General features: G+C 42.6%; 2 protein-coding genes across 3 annotated transcripts in view; one reads left to right on the top strand and one right to left on the bottom strand.

Moving 5' to 3' along the window:
- Nucleotides 1–27556, top strand: part of LOC138913661 (uncharacterized) — a 32355-nt gene extending 4799 nt beyond the window's left edge. The window contains exon 2 of one of the 2 annotated variants that reach the window (XM_070217846.1): nt 27478–27556. In XM_070217846.1, coding sequence (XP_070073947.1) covers nt 27478–27520 — 43 coding nt within the window. In that variant the 3' untranslated portion in view covers nt 27521–27556. Of the gene's footprint in view, nt 1–4081; nt 5741–27477 lie in introns of those variants that run through there. The other variant, XM_070217845.1, reaches the window with a different exon arrangement.
- Nucleotides 2569–27906, bottom strand: nyo (nyobe). Its single transcript, XM_017152288.3, has 9 exons — nt 27792–27906; nt 21408–21470; nt 11320–11734; nt 10114–10274; nt 9276–9477; nt 8472–8723; nt 7471–8414; nt 6849–7055; nt 2569–3679 (listed from the first exon to the last, which is right to left on the bottom strand). The coding sequence occupies exons 3-9, from the start codon at nt 11727–11729 to the stop codon at nt 3402–3404; spliced, it is 2454 nt and encodes an 817-aa protein (XP_017007777.2). The 5' UTR covers nt 11730–11734; nt 21408–21470; nt 27792–27906; the 3' UTR covers nt 2569–3401.

Genomic DNA, 27906 nt, shown 5'->3' with positions numbered 1-27906 from the left:
CTTTCAGGCCTTTGCCACTTTGGAAGCGGAAAATGGAAAATGGTAAACGGGAAAACGTTTGCCACTCGACGCTTCAAGTGCTAAATTCCAACTTTTGTCAGTCTGTCTTGATGCACTAACATGAAGTTTGGGGATTTTGATTAGGAAACAAATTTGTTTATGAAAAAAAAACGGTTAATAGGAGAGCTTGAAAATAATCGACATTTTCGATATGTTTTCAATGTCGATTCGTTAGTAATAATCGTGGCTACCACAGAAATCACTATTCCTTCAAAATCACCTATAAAACGAAATATTTTAAATTTTACAGTATACTTTTAGACAAATTTTAAAGTGATTTTTTAAACCTAATTATTCCTATTAAAGCTTAAAAAAATATATCGACAGTAAAACACCAACCTCATCGAATCTTATTGTAAAAATATTGAAAATATCGATAATTTTCAAGTTCTTCCTATGTTATATATTTTAATATATATATAAATATTTTATAAATATTTGTATTTAGGAAGAGCATTTGGATAACTTAACTTGGCAAATAGCCTTTGCTCTCTGGTTCATCGCTGAGATTTCCTTTTCTTCCCCCGATTTCTTCTTCTTTTTCCCAATTCGTATTGGAGGCGAAATTTGGCGGTGCCCATTGCCATGGCAAGTGCATAATTTTTCAATCAAAGCGAGCAGCTGTAAAGCAAACAAAAGCAGAGGCAGAAGGCTAAGAGGCAGAAATCGTGAGCAGGCCAACATGGCTGGGACAGAATGGAGAAGAAAAGAAAACCCGAATGGGAAAAGGAAGTGCTGCAAACGAGATGTTCACCTCATCCAATCCGAATCCCAATTCCAATCCCAAAACCAAAGGCGAAGCCAAATGGCAATGGCATTTAAATGCAAATGACCACGAAGCGTGAGGGTGTTCAATGCGAGCTTTATGTATGGAAATTGGCAAAATGCGAGCAAATGCAAGCGTTTTCCTCAATGGTCAAAGTGTCAAAGTGGCAACGAGTGTAGGTGTCGCCACGCCATTGTCTCTGGAATTCCGGCCCATCCTGGCCAGCTTGTGGTCGCTCTGTCCCAATCCAGGCCAGGCCAAAGTCAAGCCGCTAATTAAAAGCCATTGCTAACAGTCAACGACTTAATGGCCAGGCATTTGCATAGCTGTCAACGCCAATAAGCCCACACTTGGCCACGTTCTCTGCAGTTGGCTGCTTGCTCGAAGGTGAGAAAAACCAAAGGCAAAAAGCTCACGCGGCGATGGTCCGGATCGACTGGGCAACGCCTATCCTATAGCAACTGCATCTCCAACTCCATCTGAAAACCCCATAGCCGTGTCCATGCCAAATACGCACCAGAACCGGCCATAAAAATTGTCAACGCGTGTCTTTGATGGTTTACCCTATGTAATTCATGAGGTACATTCACTGAGTCTTTAAAAAAATGTTTAAGAGATTTTGTTGTCTTATTTTTCCATTTTATAATATCATGGATAGGTGTTTATACTTCATTACAGCGTGAATACATATCGAAAGTTTTCTATTTCTCGATATTTAAGTTGCTTTCCCTTCAAAACATCGTTATTATCGAATATATATTTTCAAAATATCGAAAATATCGATAATTTTCAATCTCTAATACTTATGCATATTGTTTTTTGTTCTTCCTAACCGTTTATATCTATAAGATCTTTTAATCCCTTTATTATCCCTACCTCAGGGTATTCCACATTCGGCTAGAAAGTTCTTTTTCAATTAACTGCCGCTTAATAGGGGCGTTTTATTCAACATGGGGCACGACGCACATGCGTATCTCACACCTTTGCAGAGACGGCGGAACGCGGAGGGATCCGTGTTATAAAGATGGAGACGAGACCCGATATGTGGAGACAGTGGAAGACGTCTTCATTCAGAAAGGCGGCACACGTCGCGAACGAAACTCGGCTTTTCGCACATTTCAATTTCATGGTGATCATGATTAATCGACGCCTTCAGTGGCTCAGAATTTTAGATGTGCCCCAAAGACTCCGAAGTTGCGGAATGGATCGAGAATGGTTATAATGGCGTGCGTAGCTGGAGCGTTAAAGAGATCGTAACACGCCTGGTTAAGCTCGTTGCCTTGCCGCCTCTTAATTTGATTAACACTTCTGTCGGACGTCCCCCGACTGAAAGATCTATCCACATGTGTGCCACATCTATTTGCCCTGCTCAAAACGCCGTGAAATTATCATAATTTCTACGGTTGTCTTTCGCTTTGACAAACATCAATTTGGCTAAGCGGTTCCCCAAGTTTCGTCGGTAGAATGTTAATGGGAAAAGGTCGGGTCTTTGGGGATTATTAATTCAAAGCGTTAATAAATTTCGACATGCCCACCTAGCCACCTTAATTAATCTATTAATTCAGTGGCTCCCTTGGCGTGTGCCTTCTTTCACACCCAAAAAAAAACTTGATATAAAACGATGATCGATTTTACGTTATGTAGCATCAATTTTGACTTAAAAGGCCAGAAATTTACTACGCGCGTATCGATTTGACTGCGACGTGTTTTTTTTGCGTGCACCAAATAAAAAAGCGTAACAATCTATTTTTAGACATTTATTTATAAATATATTTCGTTAGGCGTAGAGTTTATTGCATTACTTAATCAGTACAATTCGTTTATCAAATCTTCGTTTATCAATTTTCTTCTCCTGTCTTCGCGAGAACAAAGTCTCTCGGAAGTTCCTAATAATTAGCACCGCCTTGCGTTTCGGCTAATAAATTAATAAATAATAAGAAGTACGGTTAGCAAATAAATAGTGGGGAATTGTTAAAATGGGGGATCTAGGGCTAGGGCCTCGGAAATTTGGAAATGCCGCCTTGCACAGAAAAGCCTGGCGCAAAACATTTTGATACAAAATTATTTGGCAAACTTTGTGGGTAAATTGTCAGCAGCTTAAATGTTATCAATAAATAGTATAATAGTCATATAAATGCAATTCGCTCGAGGACATGAAGCAGATTTCTCACTAAACATATAATTAGCCTAACTTTCGCTAGAGAGATTGCAAGTAGCTCTAAACTAATTAGAATTTAGCCGGGTTCAATTTTCCGTTCTTTACTTTTCTTTTCTTGGCAATGCGCCGATTTAAAATGCTGGAACCTCGATTTCCAAGGCATTTAAAAGCGCGCATTCTTGAGAGATATTCATAGGCGTATCATTTAAAAAAAAGGAGTCAAAACTCTAAGTGTAAACTAATCGTAGGCTTAGACTATACTGGATTAATCTAGGGTTTCCAATGATTTTCATGTGTCGCTGCTAGGCGAATATTTTCTATTCAAGTCTCATCGAATCTTTTGAAGCTTTCGAGGCATATTGCGTTTGTTCCCAGCTAAGTGTTCCCGGCAAACAGCGAGAGCCACCCAGATCTTCCCTAGAACTGCTGTCCGTAGCGCCCGTTGATGCCGCTGTCGTAGAGTTTGCTCAGCGTGTCCTTGGCACTGCCGCCGTAGGACGCTCCCGAGGCCGAGGATCCGGCGGAGGAGTTGGGCGGCGGTCCGTACAGCATGCTGGGCGCTCCGTAGGTGATGGTGGGCGTGGGCTCGTGCTGGTACAGGTAGCGCTCCTTGCTGCTGCGGCGCTGCACGGTCTTCCAGATCCCGAAGATGCTCAGCTGGGCCAGCAGGAAGAGGGCTCCGGCCATGATCAGTCCTGGAAAAAGTGGAGATTGGAAAAGGGAAAGGGTTTAGTTTGTAGTAGGGTTGGGTTTTTAACTATCGATACTATCGATGGTTTTAAAATTTGGGAAACATCGATGGTTTGGACCCACAATCGATACTATCGCTCAAATAATCATTTAATTTTACATATTTTAAGAAGAAGAAAAAGAATGTTAAGCAATATTAAGTACTTTATTCGCAGTTAAACTAAGATCGATTTTTTCGATAACTTTTTATAATCGATGGCCAAGAACCCTAGTTTATAGGGATAACCTCAGTTTATCCCAAAGCCCTTACTTTCTACTTAAAACTCATTGAAATAATATCCACACGCATAAGAAAATAGGTCAAGCTCAAAATTGTTATTTTATTCAATCTTTAATCTTCTTTTAAGCCCAGCCTTTCGAGAACCCAACAACCTGAAGACCAGAATTCGCTCCAAATTGCGTACTCGAGCAATTTAAGAAGGGAAGTCGGCCTCTTATCGCCATAAATCAAGGGGATTATCTCGGGTAACTGATCTAGTTCAAAGAGGTTCGATGGAAACTGGTTGCGGACAGCCGGCAAACCGCTCGATAAGATCGCCTCAATGGGCGGAAAACAAGAGGAATAAAAGCCAGAAGTTCGGTTATCACAGAAAACAAAAGTGGGCGCCACTTGACCCAGTTCGCTGTGAACTGAAACCGAGCTGGAGGGGAATATATATGTAGCTCCGAGGCCCAGCAAAGTGACCAAGTGACCAAGTTTGACAGCAACAAGTTGAAGATAAACAAAAACAATGAGAAATAAAACAGCGACAATTTAATGCATGAGTTGCATATTTCGGCACGGACTTGGACTTGGACTGGAGTTCACTTTCTATACCCTAGACACATCGCATGTTTCCCCGTTGGCCTGAGTTCTTAAGAGTGCAACATGCCACATAAATAAGCCCGGACCTCGGCGGAGGAAATTCGAAATACCGAACTGAAGCCGGTAGAAATCGGGTGAAAGTGCCGCCAAAGTCAAAGTCACAGTCAAAGTCAAAGTAGAGCTGCAGTGCATGCGTTCGTTGGCTCGTTGTTTCTCTCGTGTCCAGTTCACGAAATCAGAATTTAGGAGCAACTGCGACGACGACATGCCAGATGACTATCAGAGATTACTTTGTAACAATGTTGTGGTTGTTCGTTGCTTCGTTCGTTCGCTGGTTCCTCAAATGACCATAAAAAGTAAGCCGAAAAACAAATCAACAAACAAACCGAGAGCCCCAACATCCTCATCATCATAATCATCATGATGATGGCCATGACTTGAATGAGTTTCAATAACAAAGTGCACGCACTTGGGTCTTTTATTTATGTATTTGACTCTGGTTTTTCATCGCAGCAACGAGAAGAGCAGAGCGACCACAATAACAGTAACAAAAGGGGCAACAACGAAAATATACAAAATTATAACAATTACTATAAACGGTCCGCGGAGTTGTGGGAGTTTCAGGGGGCAATAAGTGAACCGAGGCGCCCACCAAATTGTAAACAATTTGAAGAAACCCCAGCCAGAACAAAGAGCCAAGAAAAGCGCTGAGAAAACCGGCAGAGTAACGAAAGTGAAGGCTCAAAGATTCCTCTTTGAAAGTAGAAACTATATAAATCGAAAGGATGGATTAATTTACAAGGCAAATGGATCTTCATTAGGTTCAATTGGGAATCAATGTCGTAAAGGGATCATTAAAATGATTAAAGAAACCGAGATATATTCGAAAATCGGACTAGAACATAAACTGCTCATCAGCATAAAGTAAAAGTCAAGTGCGGTTTTCACTGAAACCTAATCAAGCTTAAAATAGTTTGATGGCTTTTTTTAACGACTGTCTGGAGCAACTGGAAATCGAGATCACTAAAATTAAGTGTATCGTTCAACTAAGAAAATTGATTACCGCTTAGTAACGAATACAAATCAGCATTAGCAACGGTTATCTTACAATCAATAAACAAAGAAAATGCATTATTACAAACAATGATTTTTGAGATCCGCTTACGTAATAAAATTATACTATCAATGACTTCGTACAAGGAAAATGATACTTTAGGTAACTTAACTGATTTTAAATGCTGTCCTATGATAGAGAAAAGATAATGCACTATTAGGCAAATATTAGAAATTATGTCGCGGTTCTTAGGCAAAACAGAGAATTTGATGAAAGCGAAACGATTGCTCTGCATTTAGGAGGAAAACTTCCTGGCGCAGCATTCGTGGTAATACCAGAAATTAAAGACCTGAACAACCGTAAAGTGGCCATTAAAATGATTGGAATAATGGGTGAGATTCATTTCTAAATAAATATCGGCGAGGAATGTAAAATGCTCATAAACTTTGACAAATTACAGGGTGTCGTTGATGCGGCGTTAAATTGCCGCTCTGCATGCCAAAGATGAAGGCCACCATGGACTCATCTTCTCCTGGGTGCACACGCATATCCAAGTGGGCAATGTGTGCGGCAAATGAGCTTAAGCACACAGGTAGAACCGTTGCTCTAATTGCCTCGGTTTGCTCGCCTCTGATCTGCCTTGAAATGCAGCGCGTAATTACCAAAGAAATGTACGCTTGATGTCTGGTGGTCCACTGGAGTTTCATCTGTCTAACGAGCTGTCAATTTAACGCTTCAACGCGGCCTGGAAATTGCTCCACAAAAGCAGCAGCAACAAAAGCTGCAGCGACACATGGGAGATGCAGAAGCGCGGTAGCTGGAAAAGCCAGCATGGACAACCAACTGTGCAGAAAGATTTTCGCGCCGCACGAAAACGAGGCGTGCAGAATCCTGGTGCACAGTTTCAGCCTCGGATGAACTAGTGACCTGGTCGTGAGTCGTCGAGCAGAGACACCAACGAAAAGATGCCAGGCCAACAGCCAACATCATAACACACAGAACACGTTCTGGACAACGGAAAGAACCTAATTTAAGGCCCCTTGCGCAAGTCGGCAATGATGAAAAATTGATTCATTATAAAAATTAGCGAGCCAAGAACAAGCTGAGCGCCTCACGACGCCAGGAGGACACGATGTCGTCCGGCTCCTGATCCTCCTGCTCTTCCAGCTGCTTGTCTATGCAAATCAAGCTGGCTTTGATTCGCGCTTGATTGGGCTTTTTCACAGAGCCCCCGGAAAGGAATAGCCAAACTTACCATAGCCATTAAGGCAAGTGAGCTTGTCCTGGGCCACGCCCGCATAGGCCTTCTCGTGGGGACCGCTGTCATTGGCATGGGTAGTGGTGGTGCCATCCTCTGGCTGGAAGCCGAACTTGTCTGTGATTTGTATGGACTGCATGAGCAGTATGTTATCATCCACAGGGCCCACATCACGGCGATTGCGTGTGCTGAGCAAGAACTCGGCTGGAAGGGAGGAAAGAAATTATATAGTAGGGAAATATATCGAAAGAAATCAAATTGAAAATAAACTGAAATTGTAAATATCGATTTTTTCTACAAAATATCGAAAATATCGATTTAAAATAGGATAAGATAAGTTTAAGGATTTTAAAATGTTACTATAGAAACTGAAAAATTTGAAAAATGTATCAATTTAAAAATGTCGAACATCCAAAGTGTATAAAGTTCTATAAAATATCGAATATATCGATATAAAAAGAGAGGTTAATTTAAGTTTAAGGATTTTAAAATGTTATTATGGGAACTAATATTTTTGAAAAATGTATAAATTTAAAAATATATATCAATTATATAGTTTTTATACACCGATATTAATATCGAAATTCTGTAATATCGTAATTCTGTAATATGTACTCACCTCCATCGGTTCCATTCAGCACCGAGCGCTTCTTGCGGCCATAGGAAACCAGAGACTTGAGCTCTCCACTGGCGCCATCTTCGCTGTCGCAAATCACGGGCTCACAGCGCGGAATGCAGGGCGTTACCAGGGCACGAAACTGGACCACTTCGCTGGACGGGAACTTGAAGGCGTCGAACTGCGAGAGCAGCACCTTGCGATTGTGCGCCAGCTTCTGGATGGTGCCCATGATGTATTGGTCGGTGGGGCAGCCATTAGCATCGATCAGCGTTATCTCGGCGTTGTCGGAGCCGTCCATGGCCACCAGTTCCCTCACGAAGATCTCGTACGGGCTGTTGGGCTCCACGATCTCGAAGCGCAGGGCCAGCGGATCGCCGACCTCGGCGATTCTCTTCATGTCGCTGCCATCGCGAGAGGTGATCTTCATAATCACATTGGGCGAATCAATGGTGATCTCCTCGCTCAGCGAGGACTCAATCTCCCCGGTTACTCCCAGGTCAACGTCATTCAGCACAGTCTTGTTGGTCAAATCGTATTGGCAGGATACAGCGAGTCCAAGATCGGAGGAGGTGACAATCATGTCGTGGTGCTGGATCACAATGTCGTTCATATACCTCCCGTAGGCACTCTGTCGCACATTGCACTCCAGATCGTTGTAGCCCATGCGGAAGTCGAACTCCAGGGAGTTGTTCACATTCACAGCGCAGGATTTGGGGGCTCCCTTGGCATAGACCTTGCCGTCGAACAGCTTGGACGTCCTGATCTTGGTGATCATCTCCCCGGAGCGGCATTCAATGGACACGTTATAGCAGGCTGAGAGTTCGTAGGTGGCTGCCTCCGGGACATCCAAGTAGGGATCCATCACATCGGTCAAGGTGGCGCGGCTGTGATGCGACAGTCGGCAGACCATGTCTCCGGTATCATTGTAGTCATACGAGTGGCACCTAACCCGGGATTATATGTCAGAGATAAGTCTAATATTCACCCATAAAATACCTTACCTATAAGGAGAGTTCAGGCAGAGATCGCGGCACTCATCGATGGTATTGATGTCCTGGTAAACGGAGTCCACTGTCTTTAGGATTTTTCCCGAAATCCTCTTGAATTCGCACAGTTTGCTGGGTTCCTCGGCGCAGTTGTTCTCCAGATAGTCGGCTCCGTCGTAGGGCTCCACGCTTCCGCCGGCGGACAGGGTAATGCGGTCCATGTCGGACAGTTCGCAGAGACCCGAGTGGCGGTAGTAGTTGGCCGATCTGAGAGGAGTGAGCGGTAGAGGACGGAAGAGTGAAGGGCGGAAAGCGAGTGGCGAAGGTAGTGGAAGAGAGCAAGCGATACGAGAGGGCATTAGGAAAGAGTTTTCAAGTTTAAACGAGAGCGATGAGTTCAAGTTGAGCCGCTCGAAGTCATAGAGTATTAGCATTATTTGTCGATATCTTAATGACTAAATAAGTAGGGTACAATTTAAAAGAACTGTTCTACTCAGTAAAAGTATTATTCTTTAAATTAAAAAAAACAAATAATATTTTAAACAAATACTTCCACTATTATGTACATTTTTAAGGCAAATTTGTAAAATCCATTCTACAAATAGGAATGTCTGCCTTGGATCATAAAATAAATGTTTTATTTAAACTAGAACTTGAAAATTATCGATATTTTCCATATTTTCTCATTATCGATATGATTATATCGATGTTTTTAAGGGAAAATCTCCTTTAAATGTAGAGAAAAGCAAACTCTTATTCAATCATCTAGATTAATCATACGTATTTTTGAGAACGCACGTAAGATTACTCAACACTTACCGGCATGTGAACTCGGTCTCGCCCAAGCAGAGTTCCAAACAGTCGCGGCGCGACAGAACCGTCTGACTAGATTTGACGTGCTCCGGGAGGCGGTAACCTTGAACGCGATCGATGCACCAGGCCTTCGAGCAAGGACGCACGCCCAAACACGATTTCTGTGCGTAGATGGTGAAAACCGGAAACTGTGAGCGCGAAAGTGAACCTGAAAAAAGCGCAGAAAATGAGAAATGAAAAGTGGTAAAGCGGCGGCGTCATCGGGAAAATCGGGAAAGGCAACGCAACGCAACGGCGCTGTGCGTATTTTATGCGTTTTACGCACACGCCCCTTCACTGCAAAGTAACAGGCGTTGAGAAACTGGCAAAAGCAAAAGCTCCGGCCTTTTGCCACGACAACTGCATCGACATTCGAGATTCGACTAGGAAGGCTGAGGCTGCAGAAATTATGCGTTACTATGCCAAAAGCCAGTTTGCCTGCAGAATGGGCAGAAATCTAGTTTGCAGGCCGGGCCAAAAACCGCGTCGTGCGTAAAAAGCAAAAGGCGTGTGCTGCTGCAGGTTCGCTTTTTATTTATTTCTGTTTCTCAGCGCGGACACGCGGGTGATTTATGCCCCCGGGCCACGAATGAACAGCCTGGCAGCCAAGCAGCCTAACAGCCGACCTGCATGAACTAGAACTCAGTAATTGAGTAAATGAATGAATGAACGGCCAACCGGCTGACTAGCTGACTGGCTGAGTCGCCTGAATTATTGAGCTTTCTTTGGCACAAAAAAAAAGAAGGAAAACAGAAATATAAAACGGCGCAGCAGCCGTTCGGAATTCTCACACTTTCTAACTCACCTGGCAATTTATCGGCAGTCGTCTTGAACAGCACACACAATCCGGTTTCGTAGTTGACAGCGCTGCAGGACTCGTTATTTTGGCAGGCCTCCAGGCAGTCGGTGAGCATCAGAGTCCCGGGCAAAGTGTCCAGCATCTTCGAGGGTGCCGAGAGCACGTAGCTGCGAGGCGAGGAAAGATGATTTATAAATGAGATCGATATACCGCGATACCCCAAATGATTTATGGTTAAAAACTAATGGATGCCCGAAAAACGAATGAAAACGAAAGTGATTTGGAATTCTTGAGGTAGTAGGTCTTCATTATGGCCTCGCCAAACAAAAGACTCAGGCAACGAACTTGCGGCGGGCGATGACATCGGGGTAAAAATAGTCAAGGGATTAGTCACGTTTTAACCAAAGAGTGCACAGAAAAAAAATACGATATGAAATAGGGTTATATCTACCTTAATTCATATTAATAATGTCCAATTTATGATTCAAACATATCAACTTGATATTTTATCATTTCATAAAAGTTAAAAAATATTTAAAAATATTTTAACATAATCTCTATTCATATCAAAATGATATGAATAACTGGATCTTTTGTCAATTTTTTTTTCTGGGTGTCACTCCTACGGAAACCACACATTTGCATATGCCAGTTAGCAGTGTTCCACTGTTGTGGTGATGGTGGTGGCGATGCTATTGGTGGCTCCCTTTCTGACTTCACCGTTATCTCGACTTCTCTTCTTATGGAAATGTTAATTGGCCCAGATGTCGAGGGGCATTTCATTAAAAATGTATATGAACCTGCGGCGGCCCATTGTTTTGTCGCTCAAAAAATTCAAATTTTTAGAAGAAAAGCAAAAGTGAAAATAACAAGTGGCCATAAAATGTAATCAAGTTTCTATAATGCCGGCGATGTTGCGTAAGTTTTGTTGGGTTGAGTGAAACTCTTTATTGTTTCTTGTGACAGTTTTGAAAAGGTGGCAGTTTGAGGGGTATTTCTATCATTTGTTATGAAATATTCGCTGGGAAAGTCGGTTTATTTTGGGAAAATCTGTTTTTAATAAGCTGATTTAAGATGCAAATCAGTTTGCAAAATAGCCATACTCATTAAGATGCAAATAATATTGCAGAAAATATGTAATTCTCTACAGAAATAGCTTTTCTTAATCGTAAACCATATTTATTTGAATAAATATTAATAAACCCCACTCACCCGGTAATGATCTCGAAGCCAATCATATCTGGATCGCACTCCTCCTCCTGGATTCCGGGTGCTGGTGCCTTGTCCGTCTTCGCCTCCGGCGGGCTATCAAAGGGGCCAGGGGTGGCCAGGGGCTTGGGCAATTCTGGAGCCTGAGACCCGGCTGCCGATCCCACCGTGGAGCCCACTGCCTCCTGGTCGCCGCTTCCTTCCGTGGTGCTTGTAGTGCTGGTGCTGCTGGCTGGTGTGGAGCTGGAGCTGCCCGACGAGGAGGCGGCTGCCAGAGGCGAAGGCGTCACATTTGTGCGCGGATTGGTCTGCTTGACCGGCTTGACAGGACGTTTTGTTTTGCGTGCGGCGCTGGCGGCGTCACTCGCAATTAGGCAGATCAGCAGCAGAAAGGTGCAGCGGCGTAGAAACATTTTGTCTGCAATTGAAATGTGGTTAGATGGTGTGAGTCCGGCGTTATCCCCCCGGGGCGATGGCTAAATGTTAATTAGGCAACTAATTTCACATTACGCGCAATTTATGTAATTCCTGGTGTGCACTTTATTAGTTTGGCGTTAGTCTTAGGAGAGTCGGGCGTCTAGGGTTCCTCCACGGGGGCTTTGCTCGCCCAGGAATGAAAACGGAACGGAACTTTGTGTCTTCGATGTGGAATTCCATGGTATTCCGTGGTATTCCCCCGGTCTTTCTCCAAGCTCGAGCTTTAATTGCCTGACTTGTTCGCTGTGTGTTCGCAGCGTTTAATTAAAGCTACAGCTGCGCTTACAGCAATCTTGGCTCTTTTCATTGTGCATATACAACAGTTGCATATACACAACAATCAGAACAAAAACATTGCTCCGGCGGCCCCTTAGTGGGGCGAAGTTTTATGTGTGAAAAACGCCGCCGCCTGGGAACTATTTGGGAGGAATAGGTACTCCGGATGGGCAGAGTCTGGATGCGATCGGGTGTAGGTGGCATCATGCTGCGAGATCCCAGATCCCAGAGCCCAGATCCGAAAGACCCAAGAAACCCCAGGGGCCTAGATTCCACCTAGTAAGTATAGGTGTGCAATGTTCCAGTTACACAGTACATAGAGGTGCTTTCGGTCAGGTGTGATAATTAATATTATTACCCATGAAATATGAGCCCTTACACTTTTACCACATAATAAATTAAGGCGAAACTTATTCATAATGGATAACGTATGCTTTGAATATTTAATGATCAGTAGGGTGTGATAATAAGTATTATTACGAATTTGTAATTGGATTTTCTACCTAATACTAGGGATTATATTTGGAACATTTCCCTTAGGGTCACGGATGCACAACGACAGGTGTTCTTCTCACAGAAAATAAAATATAAAATAGTTTCAGCTCTATGTCAAATTTATGATTCAAACATATCAATTTGATATTTTAGCATATCATATAAAATACCAAATTTAGTATCTGATCTTTAGAAAATGTAAAATTGTCCAGCACATATCAATCTGATCTTATGCAAATTTGTTTTCTGTATAGGTTTGTCAACCTACAACATACTTCTAGACAAGATGTCTATTAAATCCTAAGGTGAATCGCCTACAACTTTATTATTTAACCGGCTCTCTTTATTTGGAGTCTAACGTGTCACTTAAGAAGTCATTGGCATGTCGCTTAGCCAAATAAACTTATATCCGTCACAGTTCCTTGCCTCTGTCATAACAATTTGCTAATCCAATTATGCAATCTCACTTCAAACGCGCTAAACAATTAACACTTTACAGCTGGCGAATCTCAGATCTACAGTAGCGTTTTCTTCTTTATTTTTATTTTGCGAATAACTGACTATTTCCCCCATTTCGGCGTGAAAGTGAATCCAAGCTCAAGCTCTATGGCCCATTCATAAACAAAAGACAAACAAAAAAGACGTTTTCATGTTGTTAAATATTTTTATGCGTTTTGGCTGTCGATCGCCGACAAGAGCGTAAAAAGTAAGTTTCACTGGCAGTGTGGCAGTAAAAAAAAACGACTAAGCTGTTGGAAAACAGAGATTCGCACTGCTGAACCACCTGTGAGATAATCTAAAGTGTGGCTCATTATTTTGCCCGAGAGACAACGAAGAAGATTTAGCGGTTAATAAGCGGCTGCGTGAGAAAAGATTTTCGTTAGGATTTTCTTTAGGTTATTTTTTGTTTTTTGCGAATTTTTGTGTTTAAGCTCTCTTGCTGGGCACTTGTTTAATGTTTCGTTAGTTACATAATTAATTATGGGCAGGGGTTAGCCGCCAGGTGGGTTGCATGCAAAACCAGGGACACGCCCACACCTCCAACGGCTCACACATAAATTATGAAAGCCAAACAAGAGTGGATGGTGGATGGGTGGGGAGAAAGAACCGTTAATGTTAATAACATGCTTTAAGATACTGCACTAAAAACAATATGTGGCTGGAACCTGGAACCTGCAACCTGGAACCCCTCGATCATCTGCGCGCCACAACCATTCTTCTGCTCGATTGAACGGCAAACCGAGAGAATAAGAAAGAATGGGGGAAGCGACCAGAGGCGAACTCATTACGGAACGCTCACTTCCACTTGCAATTAGTTGTATGAATGAATTTATGCTAATTATAGGCCTCGACAGGCAACGCAACGCGCTTTTAATAAGCCACCGCGGGCCGAAAACATTGACTTTGGTTTCAGACCCATTCTTATCTCCGCTTTTTTGGCCCTTTCCCCCAGTTTTTCTTTCGATTCGGTTCAGTTTCACCTGCTAACCCACAAATGTAATGAGCCATTGACCAAAGTGGACAGAAGGGCCATGAGAAGAATGGCCCAAAAGTCGAAACGGTAAATGTGCGTGTGTGTGGCATGCGGTTGCCTCGAAATTCTGGAAAGTAAAACGTTCTGTGGTTTTCCATCGCTACAGCACTTAGAATTTTCATGTGAGCGTAACCGAGAATCTCCGAAAAAAGGCAGCTACATTTTAATTAACCCGCTGCTGTAATTTGTGGCCAGCCAAACGTTCCTTTGTTTTTCTATTTTTCCGTTTTTCTGTTTTTCTTTTTCCACTTCTACTTCTACTGACTTTTTGATTCAACACACAGAACAAAACTTGATATGATTAATGTCAAATTTATGATTCAAACAAATCAACTTGATATTTTATCACTTCATTAAACTGTTTTACTGTTTTAAAATGCCAAATGCAGTATTTTTTGAACAATGGTTGTAAAATAAAATAAACATAATCTTTATTCATATCATTTTGATCTTCAAGAAATATTAACTTAACCTGCACATATCAATCTGATCTTTTGTGAATTTTTTTTTTCCGTGCAGCCAGAACGGCTGATGATTTTCCCTTGACGAGCTTAGATATGTCTATCAATTTCACTAATTGAACGTTAACAAGCCGCCGCATCGTTGCTGCGAGCGGTTTTTCCATCTATCAATCATGTAAACTACTCGACGATTCCAATCGAACTCGGAGAGAGATACAATTTGGTTAGTTATTAGGTGAGACCCGGCCATTCGCAGCTGCTTCCTAGTCAGAAAGATAGATAGATAGACAGATTCTTCCTTGTTAATGCTTGGCTCATAAACAAAAGACTTGAGCAACGAACTAACCATATGTGTAAGGCGCTTTGATTGCGGCCTGCAGAGTTTCCATTACAATTTGCTAATGGCTTTTCGCCCCGTCCACCTAAGTAACTCTCCACAGCAAGTGAAATCAAAAGATGAACTCATTTGCCGATGAAAATCTAATTGAAAACGTTTACATTGGATTCGATTCGCTTTACTGACTGGCCGAAAGGTCACCGCTGAATATGATTATATTCAATGAAAATTTCTCTAGTTTCGTATGCGGGTTCCCACAGAAGGCATAATAATATTTTCGATCGTTCGATTTGAATTTATGCCAACTAAATGCCAAATGCTAATTGACTTTGCGGCCATAAAAAAAAAACACTTTCCCAGTGGAGAGACAGAGAAGCTAGGAGTAAAAGAAAAACCTGCTGACTGCAGGCTTACTTACTACAATTCCTGGCTGAGCATGCATAATAAATGTGGCCAGGCGGAGAAATGAGTGCTCGTCTGGCAGAAGGAAGCAGCATATTAGCACTGGAGTCGCCGAGGCGGCATTATCATAAACTAAATATAGCAGCAAATATCAATTTGATTGTGCTACGCTGTGCTGTGCTGCCCGAGAGCGCACAAATTGAGACCGGTGCACAATGGCGATTCGGATTCAGTCCAAAGACTGGCCAACTGCGAACCGAAGACCCGGCTAAAACAGGCATTGTGTTGGCCATGGCCAGCTCAAGTACCGTTGAGCTTTGCCGCATGTCCGGCTGCTGGCCAGTGATAAATTATCACTGTTGGCCGGGCCATTACTTTTCGGAAATGTACGAGGTGAGCTGTGACTGCAGTGGCTCAGCTACCTCCTCCACCTACTGCACCACCAATAAAAATGGGATTCAGAATGCTCGGGCGATGAGAATGCGCTTTTGGCCGATGGGCAGGCGGTAACCGGAGATAAACAGCCGGCTTTTGCCAAGGCGTTGGCGTTTATTATGCAAATATTTTAGCCTTAACTTAAGGCCGCAAATTAATATTGCTCAGCTCGGAGCTGCAGTTGCAGAACTGCAACACCAGAACAATGTCGCATTCATTTAACGGCACTTGGCTGATTGTTATTTAAAGTTCAGTTCATAACAATTGTGGTGCAGAGTGGCTGAGAGTGGTGCAGAGTGGCTCAGAGTGCTGATGCTTTGTCCGCTTCGCAATTTACTACTTTTGCATAGTTAACAACTTGATTGGTAGCACTGGGCAAGCTGACATTGAAATGTAGGCCTTGCCATCATCGATGCCCGCCAATGATTGTTGCGCTGATGTTGTCGTGGCTGTCTTCTTTGTGTTGTCATGCTGCATAAGTGGAGAAGTGGAGATGTGGATTGTGGAGTGGAGAGGACTGGTTGCCTGCCTGTTGCATAACTAACAATGTTTAGAGCGCATAAATACATGGCCACGGTTGCGGAGAACACCATACTATGAAGCAAAAGCGAAGCGGACTCCATCTAACATCTAACATTCAGAGTAACGGAGTCCCGCACAAATGCTCATGACATGCAAAGGAATTTCAGTTATGTTTGCGGCCGCCCCATGCGGGGCGTGTTTCTCCCCGCTGGAAAAAGTCCCGGGATCCCCAGATATATCCACGGCCATTTAGCAATGCAAATTGCGTTGTTTAGTTTATAGATAATGTCATTCAGAATGCTCTCGCACAAGTATCGCAGAAATGCTTAAGGAACTCGGCGCGATACAGAACAAGTTCGTTGCCAAAGCAACTCGATAAATGCCCGTGATAAGGCTGAAGAACGACAGTTGGCATGGCGAGCAGAGGCAAATCTACGGGTAGCATTCTTCTGGCTGCAGGAAAAAGCTGAGATTTGATTGGTGAATTGCCCCTAGTTTGAGTTACGATCAGTGGTATGTTCTGGGGATCATTTGGATTGACAGCACTCGGCGAACCCTTCACTCGCATTCGGACTGACCATCTAAACTCATTAATGGTCCATATAACACTGCCACTTTGGGGCACTAGCTGCCCACGGGGCACCATAAACCAGGCACCACAAAACTGCAATAAGGAAGAGGCTACAACTTAATCTGCATCGTCGACTCAAGCCAATTATTTCTCTTAATCCGGCTCGAAGGACCATAAAGAACGTTTTATTTCTTCAGATTTAAACCTTAAGTGGATATTGCTGCGAATGTTTCAAAAACAATGCCAAAACCCTTCGGAAAACGATCTGATATCCCAGGATGTTCATCCATTATCATTTATGGTTAAAATCTGATAGTTACATTCATCGTAAGCACTTGTAAAACCATAAAGAAAAGACACATCACCGGGTACAACTTAATCTTCATCAGAGCAGACGGCACTAGAGACACTTTATGGTCATAAGCCAGGCAATTAACACTTGACATTCTTTTCACTTTTTGTCGGCCGTTGATATGCTTTAGGCCCCATATAGCAGCGGCCACTAATCGCCTCATAAAAACACATTTTATTTGTGCTACGTGACAAACAGAACTTTATGGCCGGCAGTGCAAGCGAAGAATCCGGCGAAGGGACAGTAGAATCGGAGAATAGAGAGTTCTCTGGGACGTGTGGCCAAGTACGTTTCGCTTTCTAGCAGCCCACATTCCGAGGTTCTGGTACTCTGCTATTCTAGTATTCTGGCCTTCACCTGGCCAGGCCATTCTTCGGCTTCATTGTCCGATGGCATCAAATTCTACTTGAGCGCTAATTCGAGTCAATAAAAAAGCGTTTAAAAGCGAACAATAATGAATGCTAGTTGCCGGCTATTAGAAATTCTAGCAAACTGGCTCAAAGAAACACACACATAACGTACAGCAAACAGAAGTGAAAGAAAGCCGGCCAGACGTAAATTAAATGGAAACTGCCAGGCGAAAAACAACACAGAAAAAGCATGCTTTTTCGAAATCGAATGCCCGGGCGGGCGGCACGTGTCGTCTTGCTGGCTTTTCTCTTTCGGGAAATTCTTGGGGCTGGGCTGGGGGAGATTCATAACCGAAAACCGCTGACAGCCAAACATAAATCCCGACAAAGCCCGAAAAAGGAAACGGCTGAGGCTGAGGCCGAGAGACAAGAGGAAAAGCCAGCCGTACAAAATCTAAACAAATTGAAAAGCGCACGCCAAAGTCGCATCATCATCATCATCGAGAGCTAGAAAACTGGACCTGGAAATCTGAAAAATCTGGAAACCAGGTCGGCTGGCGGTCGGGCCTCCCACAGTCGTATGATTTATGCCCAGTTAACTGTTCACCCACCGACCGACCATCCAACCAACCAGGCAACTCATGTGTGCGTTGCAAATTTACGACTCAATCAAATGCAAATTGCAAGAATTTTTGAACTGCACCTGCTGGGGGTCTTTTCCTGCTGCCGAGGTGGGTGACCCAGTTTCCCAAGGGGGAAAAACGGTTATAAATTGCGTGAAAATGCATTACGCAAGTACAAAAGGCTGTGAATGGTGGCAGCAACATCATCATCCACTATTCACTACTCACTACTCACTATCCACCATCCACATTCAACGGGGCAACAATGTGAATTGGCCGCTCCAGTTTTGCTGGCTAATTTATGCAACATTTGTTCGCTTGGCAGCAGGTGGAAGCTGTCGGCGCACGTAACTGTCAACATGGCGCAAACTAACTGTAAACTGCATATGCCAACAACCACCCACTGCAGAAACGGCTGCCACTGAACCACTGAGCCATTGAGCCACCTCACCTTACCACTTTTGCCACTGAACCGAGCCACCGACCGCGCAGCTAATTGTCGACGCTTTTTGCATTTAAGCCAATTTGCGTTCACATTGTTGCCCGTCTGGCTGCTGGAAAACGGCTGCCATCTAAATATCTAAACTTGAGGCCAGAATTCTGGCCAAGATCTCGACTTTCAGCCATATCTTCTGCTTGCGCCGATTAGAATGTGCTATTAACCCATTTGCGAGCGGCGGTTCGGCCATTTGGCGTTTTGCCGCAAAAGATGCTCATAGAATGTGCAATTTAAATGCACAGCGAGGCTGGCGACAAATTCAATTAACCCGGTAAAGATAACACAATTGATGAGTTAACGACACACGTTTAATTTCAGTTCCTAAATATTTAGATAGCCATTTAATTCGATTTATGCTTTTATGATAGGTTGTAAGCAAATGGGTCTATAAAAGAGATTTGTACTCTAATGATCATTTAAAACAAACAACTTAATTTAGCAGCAAAATTCAAATTTGGTCCCTCGAGCCGGATAAAGATTTAATTTATTTTAGTTCAATTTCTAAAGCTATAGCTAGATATACTCTTTCATTCCCCTTCCAAAAATCATATTTCTTTTGTCGCCATTGAAATGCCTTTCCATCCAGTCATTTGTCAACAAGTTCTGTATGCACAACAGGTACAGGCGGACCAAAGGATGAATGGCAGGCACTTAAATATGTGGCACTCAAGGGGTTAAAAGCGGCTTACGGCAGCTAAGACAACAAACAAACAAACAAATAAACATTGCGGGGAAACAAACAAGTTTTGCGCTGCTCAAACTCAAACACACTGCTGGCCTAAGCAAACAGAAGCCAAACAATTTTAGTTTGGCGCTGGAATGGGAATAGGAATGGGATTTGTTTGTTTGCCAGATGGATAGATAGATTGACTGATTGATAGACTGACGGACCAGTGGCTTTTGCAGCCTTATGATTTCGCCTTGCCGACGCTGCGCTAATTTGTTGGCATCCATCGAGTGGAATTGGCCAAGACAGGAAGGCAGCAAAAAGCAAAAAGCAAAGAGCTGAGAGCCAAGAGCTGTGGAATCTGGCAGACAAACGCTGCCGCCGAACGCAGAAGACTGTCTGCAGAATTCCAGGTAATTCTCCGTTTGATTTATTAACCATCATTACACACATTCGATGGCCGCTGATCTTTCGCTGCTTTTGCTGCTCTTGCTGCCGGGCAATCAGAATCAATATCTCAGCATCGCAGTTGGACTTCCGGTTCAGGTGTTTGTATTTATCCCCACCGACTTGCCGATTTTCCCATTTGCCAGAGGAAGAGAAATCAAGTCCTTTTGGAAAGGAAGCGGATTGGACTACGACTTGTATGGAGCCATAAATAACCACCAAAAAGAGAGTCAGTAGCCCAATTGGCCACGTTTATATATAGAACGGATCGCATTATATAATTTGCACTGGCCAAGATTTATGGCCCGGGCACACAGTTGCCATTTGTGGCGATGCTTCCATTTCGAATGCGTCTTTAAAACGCAATAAATATTAAAGCCCCCGGTCCTCTGCGTGCAGTTTATTCGGCTTATTCGCGATACCCATACCCATGGCTGAATCCATGGAATTGTATCTACCTCTGCCGATAGGCAACGCGAAAATGCTGCCAAGAAAAGCATCTCAAAAGTGGAACAGGCCAACGGCATGCAACATTGGCTGGAAGAGAACAGAAGAAAAGAAGCCACGACGCTTCTCTCGGCTTGGTTCTTGGCTAACAATATTCATTGCACAATTATGCCTTGCCTGATTCTTATACGAGATCTTAATGCTTTATATAGACAGCTAATTTATGCAGTGTCTGCACGTCAGTCAGCTACAGAGGCACTTACATACATATACATCCCAGCCCACGCCAAATTATTTGCTATTTAGCCAAACATCAGCCTAGTTGGCCCGAAACTGGGTCGATGGTATGCACTGGAATGCACCTGAATTGGGATTAAACGAATTTCACTTTGTTTACCTTGTTTTACCTACTGTACAGACAAAAAAAAACGTCGCGGTCAAATCGATATGCGCATGGTAAATATCTGGCGATTTGCTTTAATAGTGCTTAAAGTTACGTTAGTGGGAGGGAGAAGTACATTTACATTTCAAGCATATCAAGTCAAAGTTGATACCACATAACATAAAATCGATCATCGTTTCATATCAAGTTTTTTTGTTGTGTGCACTGTACTGTAAAATAAACATTCGAGTACACCGAAATCTTGATTGTATTAACTACGGGATGCTTTTTATATACTCCACAAACGCACTAAATCCCACTTCCTTTCGAGCTCCCTGGACTTCTTTAATTTATTTAAAACCCATTACGGCCTACATTTAAAGATTGGATAAGAGCTCTTCCACGGAACGGCGTTGGTATAAAACTTTACGACCGACTGCAGTTTTCTCGATTGCATTTTCCACCTTGGGCGCCCATTAAAGCCAGTGGCTCGGGTTTTATGTTCGGGTTCTTCAGTTTCATCGTTCTCACTTCATTTTGATGAATATTTAAATATTTCCCGTTGTAAAAACTACAGCCAACTTCCGTTCCCCTCAAAAAATGGTTATTTTTTATGTAGAACGTTTGAGTTTCAGTGTTCTGGGAAGTTTTCCTATGAATAATAAGTGTATTGTGTCAACTGTATGGCCTACAAACTGGATACACAGGAATCCTGGCTGCCGCTTAAATAGAATTCTCATACCATTGTCGATTTTGGTTCTCTGACACTCTGAACTTGACATAACCCCTGAGCCTTATTTGATTTGGCACATACCTTAACTGTTTGCTCTCGTGTCTTCAATCCTCTCAAAACTCCAGATCGGTTCGGTCTCTGTATCTGTAAGGAAAACAAATGCAAATTAGTTAAATATTTGACTACAACAATGGGCCCGGCTTTGAGCCACAAACCCACTTAAGGCTAAAGTACAGACGATACAGATCTGGGCATCTGCATCTGCATCGCCAGGCAATTGAGTTTAGTGTGACAACGTTTAATGTGAAAACGAGAACTAAATAAATAATTTTTTACCTTACTTTACCACTGCAAACAAACAATGAGATGCAGCGATAATTTCATTAAAAGAGAGAAAACTTAGGGAGATCTCGGTGCAGTGTGGTATGGTATAGACTTCAGCTCCAGCGGATGGATGGTGTATCCGTCTTGACGTCGAGCGCTTATCTCGAGTTTGAATCGTCAGCAGGTGACATTGAAGTAATTTACTTGCTGTTGCCAGTTTCCACCGCTACCCACACAATTTATTTGCAACTATTTAAGCGGAGAAATACAGAGAATACAGAGAATACGGCGAAGGAAGCCAAGAAAGCCAGGCCAAAAAGCAAAAACCAAGGCAGAGATCTCGGTAGGTAGGTATTATTAGCCAGAGTCTCAGTCACTCACAGAACTTGGCTGCTTTTTCCCCGGAGCTGGAAGCTTGAATCTTGAAGCTGGAAGCCAGAGCCAGAGCTTCTTCTCCAGCTTCTTGCTTTATTATTGGCTGACAGTGGTGTCGTTGTTGTTTTGGCAGTGCTTGTCGTTGCTGCAGAGGCTGCTGTTGCATTTGCCGCTGTTGCTGCCGCTGCTGCATTTCGCATTCCATGCTAGCGAAAGTTGACCTAGTCGACGATCGCGGTTTTGTTTTTATTTTTGTTTTTGTCGTTGGAGGCGGCCGGGGTTGCGAAACGAGGCAGTGCAAATTTGCTTATAAATAACGAAATTAAATATGGCCAAAAGCCAAATAACTCAACTAGCAGCTAAGCACCAGCACATTTGGATTTTGCAGAACACGGCAAAAAAAATTAGTGATCAATTTGATGATATTACATATAATTTTAGGGAAGAAAAAAAAATATCTAAACGACTTTGTTGGTAATTATCGAAATATTTTAAATTTTAAACTTAGAACAAAATCGAAAAATATAAAAAAGTACCAAATAAGTATTAGAAAAGTACCAGAAATGTACTAGAAAAGCGGTAGATTTATCGAAACTTTTCTTTAAAATATCTATTATGTTTCTTCCTGTGCATCCATTTAACATGAAACTTCGCCAAAGTTTCTCCCGGTCAATCTTCACTGTATTCTACCGACTATCAACCAACTAGCAACTGAAAACTGAAGACCGAAAACATTTGCACAATTAACTATGCAATGCACGCGCCCGACTTCGATGCTCCCGATGCTCGTTTCTTTTTTTTGGCCACTTTCTTTTGGCAGTTTTAAAATGCAAATTGTCTTGATGATGGAGTGCCGGGCATTCTAATCAACTGGAGATTTCTGCAAGATCTTCAACTCTTACTTTCGATCTGTATCAAGTTGCCACAAGTCTTCGCCGGCTGACGTCAGCAGTTTAAGAGCTCAACAAGAGGTTTCCGCTGGCGGCAGAGAAACAAAAAGAACCACGGCAGGCGGAAGCTTCACCTTCAGCCTCGCAGACATTGAACTGTAACACTTTCTATTGAGGTCAGCCGAAAAAAAGGCAACCACCAACGAAATAATAATAAAAATGCCATTGAATGGGTGTAGAGGCTAGAGAAGCTAGAAAAACTCGTGGTTGGTTGGAGGCTCATAAAGGCGGACAGACATGCATGGCCAGCACAATGGAAATGCCCAAAATGCCAGGCACGTTCCCCACCGGTAAAGAAAAAAAAAGTACAGAAAAACAGAACCACTAACTCTGGAAATCCAACCTATTAATGTAATTCTTCTCTCAATCTCGAGACTCTTCTTTATATATATAGGTATATCCACACTCCCGAACTGAAACGCAGGCAATGTCAAAATGTTAACAGCACTCAATGGCATCCACCGGCTGTATTTTCTTCGCCTCCCTGGAAAAGGGGTCTTTCAGCAGAGGTCTGCGGGGTCTGGAGGTCTGCGGCGCTTTCTTTTGTGCACCCAGCCAAGATTTTTGTCACGATCCCGAGGCTTTAACGTTTATTGGATTATTGTCATTAAATTTGTTTGGCTTCGCGGAAAGTCTTGAAAGCGAAATCCAGACGGGTGAAACTCGATGAAGAGAGGGTTTTCGGGAGGGAAGTCCTCGGTTATGAGTCAGAGGTTAGAACTAAAGAGGCGCTACTCGTCTTGCTGTGACCTTGGGTAGAGGTCGCTTATTGGATGTTTAGAAGGGATCTTAGAGGTGCCATTTAATTTATGGTTATGAAGTTCTGGATTAGCAAGAGAAGTTTCATAGCCCATTTTAAGAGCTTTTAATAATTTAGTTGTAATATCATTGTGATATGATTAAAGATTATTTTTATCATATTTTACATTATTTGCTTTTAATTGATATGAATTAAGGTAGAATTGATCCTATTTCATGCCGAATTTATTTTTCGTGTAATTATTTGCTAATAATATTATGTTTCATCATTAGTGATCGCCTAATCGTTAATCTTTCTTTGGGTGCTATTATAGAGATAACCTTTCTTCATTAATGTCTTTATTTAATGTTTATTAATTTATTCTGCTGATTGATTTAATGATTCATTTATTTATTCTGCTCTTCAGGCTGAAGAATGCCGCCTGGCTTTTCAATTTTCCTCGGACCAACAGATGTCCCGTTCTCATGGCTCCGTGGATCCTTTGGCGTGCTTTTACTTTTCTTCCCAGCCAATTGGCGCTTTTCCTTTTCGGCATTATCATTCGGCGGCAGACAGACAAATATGTATGAGGCACTGCATCCACATATCCATCGGATGGCGATGGCTCGCCAGCTGGCAAATGTCAAAGTTTAAGCAAATACAAACGCCTTGGCATTGGCATTGCGATGGCGATTGGCATTGCCATTGCCATTTTGCCATTTTGCCATTTGGTCGTGCCAGATGGGCTTGAGTTTGAGCTTGAATTTGAGTTGCACCCAAAGCGTTTTCAGCCTCCTCTGCTTCGTTTTCGCGCATTTAATCGGCGACAATCACAAGGCTTTTCTTCTTTTTCTCCTCTTTTTTAAGGGGGGAAAGACGTTTTTATTTATGGCCAAGGAAGCCAGGCAAGCGAAAGTCAAATTCTTCAACGATTATTTCTTGCTGATTTTCGGCGGCCGCTTCTTCTGTCTGAAACCGTTTGCCCAAACTTTGGGTGTCATTTATCCCCACCTTGAGTTTTTGGTTTTCGATTTTGGATTTTGGATTGCCTTTGGGCAGCAGGAGGAGGAGGATGGATGGCTACTCCTGCCATTGTCTTTTGACTCCGACTTTTGGGTTCATTGAAATTCGAGTGTGCGAAAAGTGAAACTCTCAATTGTCAATGTCCGATGTCTCTGAACTTGGTTCAGATATCTTAGCCTCTGGCTGCCAATGCTGCATGCGAAAGCGCTTTGCTTTTCAATTAAATTTCAATTAAAATATTACGGCAGCAACAAAGAGACGGCAGCCAAAATACTTTCACACAATCGCAAATTACTTCGAGCAGCACTTCTGGACGAATTAGCCAAACTGCATGTCTTTAAATCGGACACGTTTCAATGAAAGCGAATCAAGTGCGAAACGAGCTCGTATTTTGATGGACAGGTTGTGCTGTGTGCCGTGTTATTAGCCTCTGGAGATATGGCGATCCAGAGACGATTGAACAGGGCGTATACTTAATAAGTGTAATTCACATGATCAAAACGGTTTCATAGCCTGAGATAACCGCGCAGAATCGTGGGATAAACTGTACTTGACTGTGCCAGCCAGATAATCTTCTTTTTCTATTTTCTAGAGGGGAAATCCGATGTGTAGAAAGCTGCTCTCATCACAGATGATATCATCAGCCAATTTCCTTCGATAATTTCTCAACCCAATTTCTTCTTCTGCATCTCTTGTGCATAAATTATCAGATCAAGCGACATTAGCCCCGAAAAAGGTGCCGAGAGCCCAAACAGTTATGTTACTTCCCATCCGTCGACCATTGTTGGATAAACCTCTGCTAATTGCCGGGCCAAATAGCCAAATAGCCGAACGGCCAGCTGACCCAAAAGTTGACAATCGCAAATAAACAAAAATGGAAATTTGGCACGCCGAAATAAGCAAACAGCAAAACTGTTAACCCAAATGAGGCTGGGCCTTCAGATGGCTAACTTCTACGGGGAGATTTCTTTCACAATTGACAATTCTAGCGGCGGTCCATCAATCAATTTTCCTCTGGTTAAACTGAAACGGAAGCGGTTTTTCTGCCTGACAATCACAATCGCAATGGCAATCTCCTCGCTACTTAGAATCCATTTCGCGATTTCTTCTCGTCTCGACGACAACTTGATTAGCCATTGATGACCACTGTCAGCCGCAAAAGTAAATTACAAAATGCAGGGGAATAGAAAAAGAAGCATAAAAGCATATTGCCTGCAAGCTAGAAATCAAATGCAAAAGCAAAAGCGCGGACTTGCGCCAAATGTCAAATTAAATCTATCAATTTCACAGCAGAATGAACGCCCAAATGCGGTGGGTCTGGGCTCTGCACAGGAAAAAAAATGTCAAAAGATCAGATTGATATGTGCAGGTTAATTTAATATTTTTTAAGATCAAATAGAGATTATGTTTATCTTATTTTAGAATACTTGATCATAAAATACTACATTTGGTATTTAAAAACAGTATTTTGATAACATTTATGAAATGATAAAATATAAATTTGATATGTTTGAATCATAAATTTGACATTAATCATATCGAAATGACCATACATTTTTTTTTTCTATGTGGGGTCTGATCTCTGTGGGGTATAAAACCCATATAAAATCCGCCTGGCCAGACATTTGAAATTGCTTTGCTGACACCAAAGTGTGTGGGGAGGGGCCAGAATGCTAGGATGCTAGCTGCTGAATGCCTCAGATGGCTCTAAGGCACAGCTGCTGTGGCATTTGAGGCTGTGTTTGCCCGTAATTGCAATGGGAGAACTTTTTGCAGAGCCTAATCAACGCTAACTGCAACAAACAAGCTGGACAAACAAACGCAAATTGTTTTCCAAGGCACGGAAGCCCAGGGTCCAGGCGAATATTAAATGCACATGACAAATTGCCTGGCCAAAGGCGAAGGCTCTTGAAGATTCTCTTCGTTTTTGTTCCCTGTTTTTCTTGCCCATTTGGCGGCAATTAAAGCGCACGCTTCGTCTAATCAACGGCGACTGGCAGGCTGCGTAAATGAATAGCTGCCAGGCGAAAAAAGGCTGTGTTGTAACTGTCATGTCATCATGATGATGCCAACTCCCTAGCTAGATAGCTTCCAAGCTTCCACAGTCGAAGCCAAAGCCAAAGCCCAGTCATGGCCAGGGCAATTATTGCGGGCAAATTTAAATACCTTCTCCCCGAGGAACCAGCTGAAGAACCCTAGCAAACACGGTAGCTGACATTCAATGGATCATTTCAGCCGGTGGTCTTGGCTCTTTCCTTCTATTCTTGACTTTAACCCGGGCCTCTCCGGATCATCATCGCCTTTTATCAGAATCCTGTCTTCTATTATCTCTCCTCCCCACTCTTCGGTTGCGGGTTCTGTTCTGACACGTTGCATTGTGGATTTCACACCACATCTGGGGCTTAATTATTTTAATTGCCCGACTTGTGTTCGCTTTTAATTATGGGGACTCTAGATGATCTATAAAAGACAGCACAAGACAACGAAACTTAATGAATCTGTTGCCAATTAATGCAAATGTTATGGATGCCATCACAATTACAATCTGGATGCAATTTATTTGATTGCACAAAGGAATGGGAAAATTTGGCTTAAGTCTTTTTCTATTTTTATTCTTAGAAATGAAAAAAGAGTTGGAAAATGTGGAAAATTTAAAAAAAAAAAGAGATTTTGCAACAAAATTTCAAAATTAATTTATATGGGTAAATCTTTAGTTAATCCTATATTTTTACACTTTCAGTTCAAAATTCACCGTCATTCGAAGAATGACGTACTACAGATAAAAAATTCAAGAATAATATTTTGGAAGGCAAAAGGTAAGTGAACCGCTATTGAAAACACTTGAATTATTTATTTTGAACTCTATGAGGATCGGGAAATGCTGTAATCAATCGACTCAAGGTTGTTCTCAGAGCAGATTGTTCAAACAAGAAGGGGATTTGGGGATTTCTTGCCGATCACCGTTTCTGTTTCTGATTCTAGATCTCGGATTTCTCGCTTGTCATGGCACATAAACATAATACGTGTGTGTGGTAAAAGTTAATAAACACTCACTTGGCCAGAATAACTTGCAACTGCAACTGTAACTCGGGGTCGTGATAGTCAGAAGTGACCGAAAAGTATCCTTTCCTTTCGGATTGTCTTGTTCTCCTGCTGGCTGATGGCCTTT

The sequence above is a fragment of the Drosophila takahashii genome, chromosome 3R, assembly GCF_030179915.1.
Source record: "Drosophila takahashii strain IR98-3 E-12201 chromosome 3R, DtakHiC1v2, whole genome shotgun sequence".
In the NCBI taxonomy this organism is placed as follows: domain Eukaryota; kingdom Metazoa; phylum Arthropoda; class Insecta; order Diptera; family Drosophilidae; genus Drosophila; species Drosophila takahashii.
Note: the sequence above shows the minus strand (reverse complement) of the source record. Positions and strands in the feature narration are given on the sequence as shown.

Bases quoted from the DNA above. Each gene is read 5' to 3' on its own strand.
- nyo (XM_017152288.3), bottom strand. From the start codon at position 11,729: ATGTTTCTACGCCGCTGCACCTTTCTGCTGCTGATCTGCCTAATTGCG. The intron at 9,478-10,113 runs GTGAGTTAGAAA...CGCTTTTTTCAG, and splicing joins GACTGCCGATAAATTGCCAG to GTTCACTTTCGCGCTCACAG. The intron at 8,415-8,471 runs GTAAGGTATTTT...ATCCCGGGTTAG, and splicing joins TGCCTGAACTCTCCTTATAG to GTGCCACTCGTATGACTACA.